The following is a 15,503-nucleotide window of genomic DNA, read 5'->3' as shown; positions in this document are numbered from 1 at the left end:
GTGTGATAGGCCCGCGGCCAGGTATAGGGGGTCCGTCGCCTCCTTGTCACTGGCGTCACATCGGGCATCGCTGTACCGAGGCCGCAGGTCCCGCACGTGCCACGGTACGCCATCCACCTCGGCCACTTGCGATGACACGATCCGCGTGACGACGCCCTGACGAGATGTTTGCCGTACATCACGTACCAGGCGGCGCATCCAGACGAGGTCACCAACTTGTAACGTGGAGTTGCCGGGCCGTTGCCGCGCCTCGTCTGGCGCCAGCGGGGGCCGCTGCAAGTCATCGGCCGTGTCACGCTGGCTGGTCTCCACGCGGTCTCGCATCTGGTACTGGTATGCCAGCGGCCGGTGCGTCCGCAGCGGAGTGGCCAGAACGCGGGGTGGTGCTGTACAGGTGCACGGCCTCTGCAATGGCGCAACGTCGTCGCGCAACCATCACTTTTATCGTGCGGTGACTGCGCTCCACGATGCTGTTGCCGCCTGGCTCATAGACGGCCCGGAAGAGAAGAGCTGTGCCCAACTTTGACGCCAAAGCAGCCATCTGACGGCCACGGAAGACCGTGTCGTCATCCCCAGAATTCCTGTCGGCGCGCCGCGCTCGAGAAGATCGCCTCTAGATGTTGGACGACTTCCGTTGCATCGGCACGGCGCAGCTGCCACCACAGGCTGTACCGGGACGGGCCGCAGTCAATGAGGGACAGGTACGATCCACCTTAGTAGTAGGTCACGTCTGTCGCGAGACGTGTCCACGTGTCGGGGACGTGTAGCGAGCCATGCCGCCACCGCGTTGGTACTGAGTCGATGGATCGGCACACATCGTACCGACCAACAACTGATCGCACGGGGGTTCGCGACGCCTTTCGCGTTACGTCGCGCCTCACGAAGTACGGTTGTCAGGCGGAACTTCTGGATGACCGGCACTCTCGTGTGCAGCCATGATCCGCGCCCCCGGTGTCCATGTTACCGTCGCCCTTCCGCCGCGCCAGCACCATCTATGTACGGCGGCAGCTGTCGCCCTGGAGCCGATGCGCATATACTCTTGCCACGTTCCCACGGCACCTGCACCCCCGACGCGTGCCAGGGTCCTAGCTGGCACATCGTCATCTACCTGAGCCCCGCACAGCAGTGGGTCAGAGTATCCGCTAGGTTTTCATCTGACCGCACCAGCGCGACTGTCAGCATCAGGTTAGCTCATCCATCAACTGTCGCATGACGTCAATGCGTCGTCGAATCAGCATTTTGTCCATGCGCCTTGGTGCGGAAAGGCACGCGGCCACTCAGCGCGCCGTCAATCCAGCGATGGACCGTAGCGGAGTCAGTGCGGAGGTCGATGATCCTTCATCCACCAAGCGATGGCCAGGTTGATGCCGCGCACCGGCCGCAATCTAGCTCCGCCCCTGTTGATGTGTGTTGACGTGGCCTCAGGGCGCCACCAGCAGGCATCCTCCACCGCACCGTCGTCCGGGCTCTCGGTAACCACACCTGCACCAATGGCGCTGGGCGCCCGTCCAAACGATGACCTCTTCACCTGTCGGGCGCCACGGGCCGCGGGCAGGGTCGTTCGTCCTCAGTCGATCTGCGGTCTGAGAGATCTGGGAGAGGAGTGCCACGTCCATGGTGGCGTCATCCCATCCGTGCGTGACGGCCTTCACCCTGCACTTCAGCCAAGCGACAGCAGGGCGAAGCCAGCCGCTGACGGTCAGATGAGCCACCAGCCGGCCCGCACCATGCGAACACAGCGCGCCGCGTGACCTGCTCCCGTGGCGCAGTGACGTCACTGTCGCGCGACCAGTGCAGTTTCGCCTCCACCAGCTGAACGCGCAGGCCGAGCAGGCGCGCGCCGTCCGCTACGCGCTCCGGCGTTTTGCAGGCCAGGCCGAAGCGAGCAAAGTGACGGACCACGCGGTCTGCGCTCACGATGTCCTCGTTGACCAGCAGGTCGTCCACGTATGGGAGCACGGCGCGCTGCATGTCGGCGTCCTCCGACAGCACCGCGCGAACGACAGCCTTCATGATGAGCGGGGCGACGTTGAGCCCAAGCCCCAGTCGTGTCAGGCAGTACCGCTGTCTTCGCACCATGACCGTCTGGTAGGGCCACAGTCGGCGTTCCAGACGCGGCTGCAGGTACGCCTTGCGTAGGTCCACCACGGCGACACGCGTCCCATGTCGCCGCCTCTTTTGGAGCTGGTCGGCGCAGACGCCCGAGTCCGCCGTGTGGGCCGTCACGAGGCTGTTAAGCTCGCGATAGTCCAGGACAGATCTCACCTTATCCTGATTTGCCTGCCGCACCGCCATCAGCGGCACCAGACCGCGCGGCGGTCCATCCACCTGTTTGTCGTACGGCGTCAGCCAGCCATTGCTGATCCATGCGTCGATCTCCGCGTCGTACGCCTGCCGCGCGTCCGCGGGCACAGGGTTCTCGGTCACCACGTTGCGTAGACATTCTGGACCTGTGCCGTCCGTCCACTTCCAGGTGACCGTCCACGCCTCCTGCTCGCCGCTAAACCTCGCCGTAAAGTCGGCTGCATCCACCTCCAGGCCTCGCTGGGTCACAGCTGCCGCCGCACAGAACCGCACGTCTGTCGGCGTCCGCACGCTGATACCTCCCAGGGCAGTGATGCCACTCATGCCGAGCACGACGTCAACACCTAGCGGTCGGTCCGGCACTACCAGGATCTCGAGCGTCACTCGACGGTCCTTGGTATTAACCCCACGCTTCCGGTCCGGCAGCATCTGAGTTCCTGGCCGTTAATCGTGGGCATTTTCACCGTCCGCGTTGTCCATTGTTCGCAGCGGCCAGTGCACACGAGCGTGTCTGCGCAGCCCGTGTCCACCAGCTGACCATCCGCCCGTTCACCTCCACCCAGGTGATGGGCAGCGCACCCCTCAATGGCGGGGAGACGGCGCTCGCACTGACGCGGCGTCCCTCGACTCGTTTCCCGTCCGACGTTGTGGACAGGCAACGGCGATGTGGCTCGACTCACCGCACGTCCAGCAACGTCGTAGTGGGCGTCTCGCCAAGCGCATCGTCGGGGCTCGTGGAGGCGCCTCTGCACGCACCACGGCCGCTGCCACAGCGACGCATTCATCTCTCGGCACGGCTCGTGCCCATGCGAGAAAGCTCGCTAGGTCCAGCGTCTCTACGCGGGTGCCGGCCTGGACCGCCTCGCGGCCTACGATGTCTATGGGACCAGCCGTCTGCAGCCTAGTGAGTCTGCGGACGCGTATCTTGCAGACCTGCGCCGGCTCACAGCTATTTCGGCCGGACCACCCCACACACAACGGCGAACTGCCGCACGCAACGCCGACAGGGAGACTCACCCTACGCGCCCCGAGCAGCACCTCTTGTTCTCCTCCCAAGCCACCCGCAAACACGATCGGCGTGCGACTCGCCGGCGCCACCGCGTCCCACCCCCGTCGGCGTGTCCACGGGCTAACGCACCACCCCTGAGCAGTGACCGTTTCTCTCACTTGGACATGAAACATCGCCTCGCACGGCTTACATGTTGCCACTGTCCTGGGGCATGATCTATTGCTACAGATTGTTCTGCCGACATTAATTAATGTACATTGCACCAGCAGCTACTGGCTAAACAGTTGTTTGAGAGTTGTGAAAGAAGCGAAGCGTGCATCCTCCTGGACTCGTCCAAAAACCGACTGGCGCCTGCGAGCGTCGGGCCCCTGCCGCCGCCTCAGCGGCCGACCCTTGACCCCCGGCGAATCGGGAGACCTGCGGTCACGTGACGCCTCCCGGCGCCCAGCCAGATGTAGAGCCCGGAGGACAGCGAGGCTGCCTCCGCGACAGGCCGCCGCCGCCGCCGGGTGCGCGTCTTCGCCCCTAAAAGCACATGGTGGGAACGGCAGCCGCCGTCCCATGGCTCCGTCGCCAGCGCGGCGGCTCCCACGAGCTCACAGGCGCCCCCTCCCAAAACACGACTAACTGGTAGCCGGGGCGCATAGCCCGCACAACCACACCACACAAGTAATCAGCGGTGAAAATTATCAACACATGTATTGTTGTTAAATATAACCAACACTTGCTTGATAACGTCGCTTCACCAGTACACCCTGGCATGCGGATCATGACACATTGAGCGTCGCTCGATGGAATATGATTTCCAAACACGTCAGGCCGACAAACCAGGGACTCAGTGCCTTCCTTGCCCGCATCTGATTGTTTTCTAGTAATCCGACCATTACCCCGATAGGGGCGACCGTATACCATCACAGGAGCAGGTCCGTTCAAGAGGCCGCGGCTGTAATGGCCTCGGCATCATTCGCGGAATTTCATTACGAATTTCGTCTAATTCCGGGGGCGATTAATCGCGGAAAGAGCTAACAGGTAGGGTTTTCCTTTCCGACTGTTTCTGAGAGCCTTCTGGGGCCGCTGTCCAGCTGCATGTGAGCCTCAGAAGCCAGCATGAAAACGTTGATTACATTTGGAAGAACTCTGTTCGGAAGCTCAAAGGCCTGTGGGACCAAACATGTTGAACCCGTGTGGCCCTGAGCCTGGACTGTTGGGTTAAGGCAGAAGTTGTGCCCAGTCAATTGGCGAATTCCACGCATTCCTCAGTTCGATGTGGGCACATCCCATTTGGAATGTCGATTACCTTTCACACGGACGAGATCGGTTACGTAGTGTTAAAATCCAGTCATCCCATAAATGCCGTTACGATCGCTGCGATCGCATTCAGGTCGCCTAAGCTTCGCCTTCGCCGCGCCGTCTGCCTGCCCCGTAGCCCCGCCCCATAGCAACGCGGCGATCAGCTGCTGCGGATGGCCTGCGGCTAAGCGACGCGCATTTTGTCCTTGAAGGTAACACGTGGAGTGCGCGTCGCCGGTTCCCGTCGCCATGTATGTTGTGTAAATAGAAGCATTCTATCAGTTCTCAGTTCTTCTCAAAGGTGATTGGGGATGTCTGATCCCTAGAAGGCAGCTATGAAAGGTAAGCCAGCGGTAGAAGCGAGCAGGCGCGCAGCCAGAGGTTTGGTAACGGGAGACCAGTGTCTACATTCCCGCCGACAATGCGCAGGGAAGAGCGTCGGCTTAGCTCAGTAATGAGGACCGGCTAATCAGCCGACGAAACGTCGCTGCCAGGCTGGGTAAATCATCTCAATGACAAGCTTTGCGCTCCTCATGACGTTACTGGTAGAAATGTGGAAAATAGACTTATTTTACTTCTCGCAATATTACAATGATTCACAAGCCGTTTATGATGACAACATTGAAAACCAAGCAGGTATTCGTAATAACACGTGTCCTGCATCCCACTGATGACGTCACTGGTACGAATGAGTCGGTCATCAGTTGAAACTTTCAGTGGGACACGTTTTTCGGGCTGTGTTCTCCCGCTGCTCACGATGTTCCGGGAGAATGTTACGGCGCACGTGCATCTGCCTACGTACTCGTGGTTTACATTCTTATGTCATTTGAAAAACAAATGAACTAAAAAATGAGCTGCGTTTTACCTGCTGCTCATGACGTCGCGTGACACGAGTTACGGTCTTCGTTTCGCATCACTGGGGAACCTGATCGTGGCGGAAAACCACCTTTCGCAGCAGGCTTCCTCAAGAAACTACTGCAAGGAGGTCCAAGTGATCCATGAACAAACCGCATTCAGACATGTCCTCACTGAGTTGCCAGTGGGGCCGGAGAAAGGCGTGAACTGACTCAAGGTTTTCGGCTACCGACATTATCGGTCTTTAACAAACATTTTAAAATCGTGTCCATTGGTGCAACTACTGGCGGACACCATCACACTTATGACCACACCACATCACGCTAATGATCTTTGCAATGTTGTTGTCAAGTGACTGACCTCATCTCTGCTGCCGTTGCATTGGAAGTCAAAGTGTGCTGAAAAGTAAAATACTCCATAATGGCAGTCCAACCATCAACATGAGCTATACATACAACATGAGCTATATACATACACATGAGCTATAAACACAATAAAAGCGTATTAACAGTACACAACGAACAATGCCATATACTTGGCGATTCGTCAGATCCCAGCCGCACAGCCATTCTCGTCGTTCCGACGCGTTGTGGTGCATAGGCTATTAGACACATGATGGGCCATCTGAAATCGCAATTACCTACCACAAATCAAATCAAGGTTAAGAACTTTATTCAAGGTCGGTCAACAATACACGCTTGACCGCCTCAATACGTAACTAGTCATTTTTTCGCCATTTGCCATTTGCCTCCATGCGTGAGCTCCTGTATGCTAGTTTTTCCGTGTGGATCTGACTGCGTACCATTTGGGTCTATGGCTGGAAATGACCTTAACATATTCCGCAGTGTTATTTCTACGTCTTATACAACTGGTGCCTCTTTGGCACGAGACACGCGTGCTCTGGCCTATTGTGTCTCTGCCCTCTCCCCACCCAGTCTCTAAGCGCACGCTTCCTCAAAGTTAACGGAACGCACCATTCGCTCCCACTCGTGGCGCATCATGTTTAATGTCAACAGTACCACAATACTCTGGCATTTGACGCGGTGTTGCTCCATACGGTCCGCTGCTAGACGCCAAAGCCTACTCTTTCGCGCATCCTATTTCAAGAGAATTTGCAGCTAGCACCACAAAACTGCTCTCTGCTCCCCTTGCCCTGAGCACACCCCTACTACTAAGCACGCCGTAAAGCAGTGGAGCGAACTGCGCTTATGCAAAACTTGCTATCTCATCCACATTATACATTGCTGTATCATTGTTATACATCCCTCGGTCTTATTGGATGCCGGGTTCACCGCTATCTGGCCCATGCTGTTACCACGATCGACGGCCTGGGCCGATCAGCTGATCGTTCGCGCCAACTCGCCTGTCGTCAAGCGCGTGCATTTTGGCGTCTGCATGAACATGTTCTAATTGGCCGGACAGGAGAATTTTATATATATATATATATATATATATATATATATATATATATATTTCATTTACCTCGAAACAGGTTTAAACTGGTGTCCTCGAATGACTGTACCAGAGGAAACTATACTGACAGGTTTGAAATGGACAGATAATGCTGACGATCGACTCGCAAATAGTTCGTCTTTGCTTTTCACCGGTCCTGATATTTCAGTGACGTTAACTGTCCCTCAATCATTTGACCTATTTGCAAAAGTTCTTAAGCGCAGCAAAGTTTGGTCATGCAGTGAAATTTGGATTGCATTGCGGACGTAAGATTTGGTAAGGTTACAAAAACATTTGGCTAGAAGCGATTTCTCGGCTTGTGCTAGCAGTGGACACATGGGCGGAGAAACGTGTCAGAAAGGTGAGGGTTGCCCAAACTTATTTTGTACTCGAACGATTCGTGCTTAACATTCTCGGAAGGGGAAGGGGGACACCACACCTGTGTAAACGCCGTTACCTCCCCTTTGACACAAAACACATTTTTATTGAATCCCACTTCCCATGTCTGCTGTTTTCTGCGCTACATGCGCATATGCTACAATCACATTTGATAATCTTAGGGGAAACACTCGCTTTATGGTACACACATATAACCGCTCTCAAGTGTTGTACTGCTGCAGACGGTTAAGTATTGCGTCGATCTGAAATTGAAGTAATATGTATATATATATATATATATATATATATATATATATATATATATATATATATTACCACATGCTTCAATGACAGATTATGTCATGCGCTATTCAGCATTCAGTGAGGAACCGCAAACATATACAAATATAAGAGGCAATCAATCCGCAGAGTTAAATGATGTTAATAAACCAATAGTTTTAGCCTCATTCCTGGCAGAAAAACCAGGCCAATGGGGATATAGTTCGGATGATATTTGGGCAACATGCCTCTATCGAAACAATACCAGAAGTTTGCTACTGCTCTTGTTTTTGAATTGCTATTGCTTTTGCTGTTTGAAGGTTGGTTCTGATATAGTTTTCATAAAGTTTGTTGTCGAAATATTAACCGAACTATATCTCCATTGTCCTGGTCTTTCTCCGAAAAATAAGGCTAATTCTGTCTTTTCTATATGAGTGATGTTCCTCGCTAATGCACTGCACAACTCACGTAATTCTAAATGGTGTTGAATGATGTTGAAATCATTTTAAAAACGCTTAGAGAACAAATGCAATATGCGTCGCTCGGCAGATCACTACCGCGGATTAACACTGGTTACTAGGCACAAACCCACAGCGTACGTTCAGGCCGACGCAATACCTACCCGCCTGTGAACATGACACAAGGTTCGCACACAGCTATATGTCAATGTCATGAGACGTGTGTTTGTTTGAAAAATCGAGTGTGAAAGTCAGGCACGGCGTGAGAGAGAAGTCATCACATTTGGGACGGATAAATCAATCACGTGCCTTTTGGGCTGCAAGCGTAAAAACGTGAGATCTCTACGTCTTATGGCACCCCCCCCCCCCTTCCAAGATTGTTGAGATATACCTTACGGCAACCAATGAAAGCAATGACTGCAAAATGAGTATGGGCGACGACTCTTTCTGAGACGTTCCTCTGCCTAGGTCTCGGCACGCAGCGCCAGTCCACATATTACCTTTCCAGCCAAGCACTTCCATTTACCCTCCGGCCGTCTCTTGTAAAATCTCGAATTTCACTGCATGACATCGCTGTTCTGCATTTATAAACTACTGCAAGGTGATCCAAATTATTCCTGGGCACAACGTTATTGAGGTAAGTTCAAGCAAGTTCAAGAGTAGCAAGTAGTAGTTCAAGTAGAAAGTTCAAGAACTTTCGTCCCGTCGCACCGAGGGATTCTCAGGGTTCGGGTCCCTGAGAAGGCAAACTGCTGTGTTCTACCACTGTATCTAGCGGTAGGTTTACATGTTTACAAGTTGTGTTGACTTATGGTGGGTGTGTGGCGCTATTTGCAGTGCTGATCTCGCCTATGGCCTAAACAAGTGCGAAATGGAAACACGCTTGCTCGCACGACTTGGTCAGAAATGTTCGAGTTAAGCGTGCTGGGAACATCTCGGTGTAAGACTCGTAGAACGACTGCACGTTGGTCGATATGCAAACTTGGACCCGAGTTGTGTGATATTAGTTTTACAGCAGCAACAAAGCGACATTGCCATTATTAAGTCATGATCTTGCTTGGAAGCTGGCGTATATTCAGGTGGTGACCAGACAGGGACGTAAGTTCTTCCTTTATCCGATAGGTGGCAGCACCGTGATAAGAGACCGTCCAGTGCTGAGTTGAAATTCACTCGTGATTTATGGTCTTGAGCAGCGGAAAAGCGATCGCGTTTATCAAGACATATCCACCGTTCCGTACAGGTCCGATTGGTTGTGATTGGACTTCAGATACCACAGCATTCACATTCGAAGAATACTTTGCTACAACAGAGTTATAGCTAACGGCTAACGTTGTAACATTGTTGGTATGGTGGTCAAATTTGATGACATGCAGATAAGATTAGCGCAATATTTTTCTGTGGTCGCATCGACTGTCATTTTGATTGCAGGGATTGCTCTACGAATCGATTCGTGGAATATCCGCCTGGTTATGTTACCACACTATAGACAGTGATGCTGAGCCTAACATAAGTAAGCAAGTTTTACGCTGGGACGAGACTGAGCAGCCATCTGTAATTTTTGGCCGGCGTAGCGTGACGGGGCACCCGTACACATCTTTGGAAGAGTTTACTCCCTGTACGACAGCGCAGGAAAAGGGAAAGGATGAAAACAATCACTTGTTTCCCGAAGCCACTGCCCCACATTTTGCCCGTGTTTAACTCCACTGGACGTATAAAAATTGTACTCCCGTGGACAAAGGGGGCGAAACAAACTGCGGATGATGAGCCGATGTTTTTCCGCAGGTCTCAGCATGCTGATAGCGCCGCTGTTCATCGTTGTCCCGTTGGTGGCCACTCATCCGGCGACTCCCGGTAAGTGTGACAGCACGGTGTGACACCGGGCTACGGTAAGTGTGACAACACTGTGTGACACCGGGCTACGGTAAGTGTGACAACACTGTGTGACACCGGGCTACGGTAAGTGTGACAACACTGTGTGACAACGGGCTGCGGTAAGTGTGACAGCACTGTGTGACACGGGGCTACGGCTGACGCCTGGTGAAGGAAATCATGGCTTCTCGGCCCCGCTCGACCTGCCCGCTGAACACCGCCTTGTTTGTGAAGCCCGGGCGCCCCGCAAATTTGGCTGGTTGTTCATTTTTGACGAGGGACGCTCCTAGAATGTCGCGACGGTCGACGGTCACAGTGTTGCGTAGGCATTCTCCGTCTTCGGCCCCTTCGGAGATGTCCCCCGACGGGCGTCAAGTGTCGCTCGCCGAATGCTCTGCTCGTGCTGAGCGGGGGGGGGGGGGGAGGAGGCCGTCCTGCGTCACGTGCGCCGGGTCGTCGTGTAGGTCAGCGGGACCTTGCGGAGACTCGGACGAGTGTGGCCGCGGGTATGGAAAGCACCCGTAAATAACATGTTGACAAAGACATACATCATCTAGAACATCTGACTGCGTGCCGAAAGCGACCATGTCGTCAAAAATGAACAAAGAGACCCATGGAAACGTGACGACGGCTTCCGCAGCTCCATCACTTTGGGGAGACGGTGTCTTCTCCCGGCAGAGAAGACAATGCGACCCTGTAGCCTTTTAAGGCGCCTTGTACCCGCCAGTGATGTGCCGGTTCCGCCTAATGGCCGGCCGCCTTGTTTCAGGTCCGAGAGAGAAGGTCGTGCATGTATCTGGTACCGCGAAGCTGAATTGTCCCCGCGGCAGGGAGGCGAGGAAGAGCATGCTGCTCGTGGAGCTCCGCTGGTACCGGAACGATCAACTGTTCATGACGAAGCGAACCAGAAGTGACATGGCCGACTTCACGACCCGTGACCCGAGGACCTCTCTCCAGAGAAACAGGTGAAAGGGTCAAACAGCGCCATACGCTGCTGTGGCTGGTCGTGCGAACGCGAGCCAAATTCACTGTAACTGACGATGGCGATAACCTGCGTTCGATATACTTCGCCATGTGTGTAGCAAGCTGCAAGGTCAGCGAAACTGTGTCTAATTTCGCTTCAGCGAAATTAAAGGGAATGGCTCAAGTTTGAGGATATTGAAACAAACATCAGATGCGATGAAACAAGCTCACTTTTAGCTATTGGTGTACTTTTGAAGTGGAAAAGACTGCTCTAGACAGTACGATTCTCTGTTTACTAGACATGCTCCTCAATGCGTCATGGTTTAAAATACGTCATTGTACCTTGCACAGCTTTGATTGAGAGTCAGTTGACGGCTGTTATATCTGCAAAGTGCGCTCACGAACGCCAGATATGAACGCATCGACAATCATATAATTAATGGCCTTGATCGTCGCATAGGCTATGGACTGGCAGGATTTGAATGGCGTCATTATGACGTCACGAATGCCGAAGTGACTTGAAATACTCTGCCCGGTATACCTTTCCCCATTTTCGCGGGCATGTAGCTCAGAAACTAAAAGGGTTAGGTCTTAAAAGGGCAGGACTGTGAACAGCACCGGAAGATCTTAAATATCTTTAAGATGGCTATTTCATTTCAAAGCTCCACATCAGTGGCTCCCTCCAACGCCGGTCTCAACTCACGTCAATGTGCCAATACGCGTCAGCCTGGACACTATGTGCCAGTGCGCGTCAGCCTGGACACTCTGTGCCAGTGCACGTCAGCCTGGACACTCTGTGCCAGTGCGCGTCAGCCTGGACACTATGTGTCAGTGCGCGTCAGCCTGGACACTATTTGCCAGTGTGCGTCAGCCTGGACACTATGCACGTGCGCACGAGGCAGTGTGCTGTGTCAGCTGTTGTGGGGGCCAGGTCTGCAGACGGCGTGTCGCACCTGTCGCTGGGCACGTTTTCAGCTCATGGGTCTGCACGGGTCTTCTCGGTGGCAATGTGGCTCATTGTGGCTCAATGTGGCTGAAATTGTGAAACGTGTGACCGTGTCTCGGCACCTGTTGGTCGAGACGACAAGAAATTCACACGTAAACAGTCGTTTTTTTTATAGATACCAAAACACGTAGGCTTGGTAGACAGCCGCATTTTGGATTGCGTAGTGCCGGCTTGCGGTTGCGCGTGTAACGTTTCGCGTTTACAGGAGCGGTCTAGATGGGCTTGCCCGATTTTTACGATGTTTACTTTTACGCGGTGTCTCGGCGGCCAGAGCAGATGGAGGCATGCGAATTTCAAACCGTCGACCAGGGATGTACGCAGATAGCAGACCCGGGGGTGGGGGCGCGTGTCCTCCCCTCCCCGCCACACACCAGCTATATGGCACGTATTAATATGCACGTGACCAGATGTTGGCAGTTTGACAGGTAGCAGTTCCAGGGATAGACACGTAAACATTAGAACGTTAGGGACTTATGGTACTATTTTGCAACGCGCTTTTGCGGCTGTTATTTTACGATACACTTCAGTTGTGCCCCTCCCCCTCTACGTGAAATCCTGTGCGCGCCCCTAGCGTAGATCATTTTACCGTACAGAGTGAAATGGCCCAATCATCGCGCTGTCTTGTGCCTGGAAGTCACGGAACTTTCTTCAGCTGTCGTCCATGTAATAAATGTCATAGGAAAGCTGTATTGACGCGCTAATGCATTACTTCAACTCCTTGCACTGTGAGTGTAAAAGAAGCTGCACACATAAAGTGGGTAATAACTTACGAATAGTACGTGCTACTGAAGCTGGGGCCTAATGAGAGTGTTTTGCAGCTTCAATCGACGTCCGTGGCCACGAGAAGGCAGCACTGCGGAGTGCTCAATGAGACGTGCCTTAGAATGGCTGTGTCGCGCAGCAGCGTAGACGTTACAGCTGTATGAATCAGTGGCGACGGCAACCATAAGCCAGCCTGTCGCTGCCGCACGACGCCCGGGGCTCCGCTGGTGTTGGAAGCTGGGACGTTTCTTGGAAGGTGTTGATCAAGCAAATCTTCGGCTACATTAAACTTGTGGAGAGAGCCCATAAAAGCTGTACACCATTATAATCTCACTTTAGGAAGCAAGTGCTGGTAATAGCTGCATGCTTTAGATGAATTGTTATTGGTTCTTTGTCTCACAAGTGGTTTGAGCTTCGCATGCTCCGTCGACTGACAAAATGGACTAACACCTGTATTACCTGTTTGACTTGGTATGCGAAAGAAATGCTTCAATATCCCAGTTTTTGGCATTGTATGATCGGGGTTCTTATGCTGAATTGTCGACCGTCAACATGCTAGGAGGTAATGATTAACCGAGGATGTAGTGCAGGCATTGGCTATATGGACTACATTTGGACGCTGCGTTATAACAAAATAAATATAGGCTGTATTGCCAAAATAGCGTATGTTTGTAGTACGTCGTTTAACAAGTGCTTTCTGGCATATCTGAAGATCGACTATTCAGCCTCAAAACTCTGAACTGAGAATTCACTGTGAGGGTTTGTCTCAGGTTCTAATGAACACCTTCCCCAGCAGCTTGTGCTTACTTTCAGAACAGTGTGGAATTCGTAAGAGTTCAGAATTTTGGTATGATTTTCCTCCAGAATATGTTTATGAACAGGGACGGGGAGACGCGAGAGGTCAAGACAACATTTTCGTAAAACTTTTGCGTAGTTTACTCCATTTTGCTGCAGAGCAGAATTGGCTGGCAGCTGGCAGACTGGAGAGATGCGTGCATCCCCCACCTTGCACGCATCTCTCCAGTTCATCATTGCAACGTCCTGCGGGTTCGGCCTGATGTGGCGGATTGCGAGTGTCTCGAAATTGTACACATAATTGCAGAGTATGACGTCTGCGTCTACAAACAGCGCAAAAGTCACTTCTACATATAAAGCAATAAGCTATTCCACGTATTTCGCAGCTTTTGGGCTGCGTTGGGAGGCACTCCCTGCTTGCCGTCACTATTTCAGCTCCCATTCGATCAACAGTGGAAACACGTAATTTGTATGTCGCGAAGCAGCTGATGGCCGCGGGTCGGAAACATCGACGCCGGTGAGGGGCGCCGCTGTGACTGAGGACGTACTCATCGGCTCCTGTACGGGACTGGTGATCCAGAACGTACTGACCGATCCTCTCACAGGGATGACGATCCGGGACGTACTGACCGGCTCCTCTCTCCAGGCTGGTGACTAACCGGCTCCTCTTTCCAGGCTGATGGCTGGCCGGCTCATCTCTCCAGGCTGATGATCCGGGACGTACTGACCGGCTCCTCTCTCCAGGCTGGTGACTGATCGGCTCCTCCCTCCAGGCTGGTGACTGACCGGCTCCTCCCTCCAGGCTGATGGCTGGCCGGCTCATCTCTCCAGGCCGATGATCCGGGATGTACTGACCGGCTCCTCCCTCCAGGCTGGTGACTGACCGGCTCTCCCTCCAGGCTGGTGACTGACCGGCTCCTCTCTCCAGGCTGGTGACTGACCGGCTCCTCCCTCCAGGCTGGTGACTGACCGGCTCCTCCCTCCAGGCTGGTGACTGACCGGCTCCTCCCTCCAGGCTGGTGACTGACCGGCTCCTCTCTCCAGGCTGGTGATCCGGAACTCACGTCCGTCAGACGCCGGCAACTACGGCTGCCACGTGATCTGGCCGTTGCCGGAACGGTGGCAGAACTACAGCCTCCAGGTCACCAGAGTCGACTATGACGACAGCTACAGAGACGACTACGGCGACGAGCCGGCCGAGCGGGACAGCGGCAGCGTGGAGGAGGTCACGGACCTCTGCGCTGCCGTCGAGCCCGGTGCCACGCCTGGGACAAACGGCTCATTGGTGCCACGCGCGCCCCATTTCGACGAGATAGCCCGGCTGCGCCGGCTGGAGGTGGTGCTCGCCGGCAGCCCGGTCACCTTGCGCTGTCCCGGCCAGAGGTCAGGCCCGGCTCGGCGCGCTGGGGAGGCGCGCGGGCGTGCTGCACTGTCGGGGCGGAGGAGGCCGGGGGAGCGGTATCTGCCGAGAACGTAGGGGCCATGCGAAGCTGTCATCGGTTCAGCATGGCTTGTAGCGTGTTTGTGCTGAAAAAGCTTCGGGCATGAGTGTGTCCGGTCCGCGGCATTAGTCGCTTGAGCTCATCTCACCTTACCTTACGTTAGATGGAGTTCCTCACCTTCACCTTACCTTGCACCCCGCCACCTCCCGCAGGTTGCCCGCCGCCACGCGTCCACTGGCTGTACCAGGGCCGGCCGGTGCTGAAGGTGCCGCACGTAGCCGACGTCGCCACGTTCGGTGGCGGCTGGCTCCGCCTGGCCATGGCCGGCCACTTCCAGGAGGGCAGCTACACCTGCGTGGCCGAGAACGCACTGGGGAGCGTGCGCCACACCTGGGAGCTCGTGACTACCAGTCAGTGGTGGCGGCCGAGCTGGTGCGGCCCCCAGCCGGGCCAGCTCGGCCGCGGGCGTGTTCGGAGCTTGACGTGACTGGCACCATCTGTGGATGTGCTGCACGTGGGTGTGCTGTTGTTGGTGAGGTGGAACAATGAGCAGCCGGAGAGGGTTTTCCAGGTGACGGTCTGGCCTCTTCGACTCCGATTCTGTTTGAGGTCTGACCCTGATATGTGACCGTGATGCCGTT

General features: G+C 54.3%; 1 protein-coding gene across 1 annotated transcript; it reads left to right on the top strand.

The window, feature by feature from the left end:
* Positions 1-4,863: 4,863 nt before the first annotated feature.
* Positions 4,864-15,140, top strand: LOC119092894 (uncharacterized). The gene is made up of 5 exons (XM_037215794.1): positions 4,864-4,945; positions 9,808-9,876; positions 10,664-10,859; positions 14,465-14,803; positions 15,128-15,140. The coding sequence occupies exons 1-5, from the start codon at positions 4,939-4,941 to the stop codon at positions 15,138-15,140; spliced, it is 624 nt and encodes a 207-aa protein (XP_037071689.1). The 5' UTR covers positions 4,864-4,938.
* Positions 15,141-15,503: the final 363 nt, after the last annotated feature.

This window comes from Pollicipes pollicipes, unplaced genomic scaffold (genome assembly GCF_011947565.3).
Source record: "Pollicipes pollicipes isolate AB1234 unplaced genomic scaffold, Ppol_2.1 Scaffold_3607;HRSCAF=4237_pilon_pilon_pilon, whole genome shotgun sequence".
Classification (NCBI taxonomy): Eukaryota; Metazoa; Arthropoda; class Thecostraca; order Pollicipedomorpha; family Pollicipedidae; genus Pollicipes; species Pollicipes pollicipes.
The sequence above is the reverse complement of the archived record's forward strand: the minus strand, read 5'-3'. Positions and strand labels throughout refer to the sequence as shown.

What these genes read in the sequence shown, in the direction of transcription:
- LOC119092894 (XM_037215794.1), top strand. An exon ending in CACTCATCCGGCGACTCCCG is followed by an intron (nt 9,877 to 10,663) that starts GTAAGTGTGACA and finishes GCCTTGTTTCAG; the next exon opens with GTCCGAGAGAGAAGGTCGTG. An exon ending in ACCTCTCTCCAGAGAAACAG is followed by an intron (nt 10,860 to 14,464) that starts GTGAAAGGGTCA and finishes TCCTCTCTCCAG; the next exon opens with GCTGGTGATCCGGAACTCAC.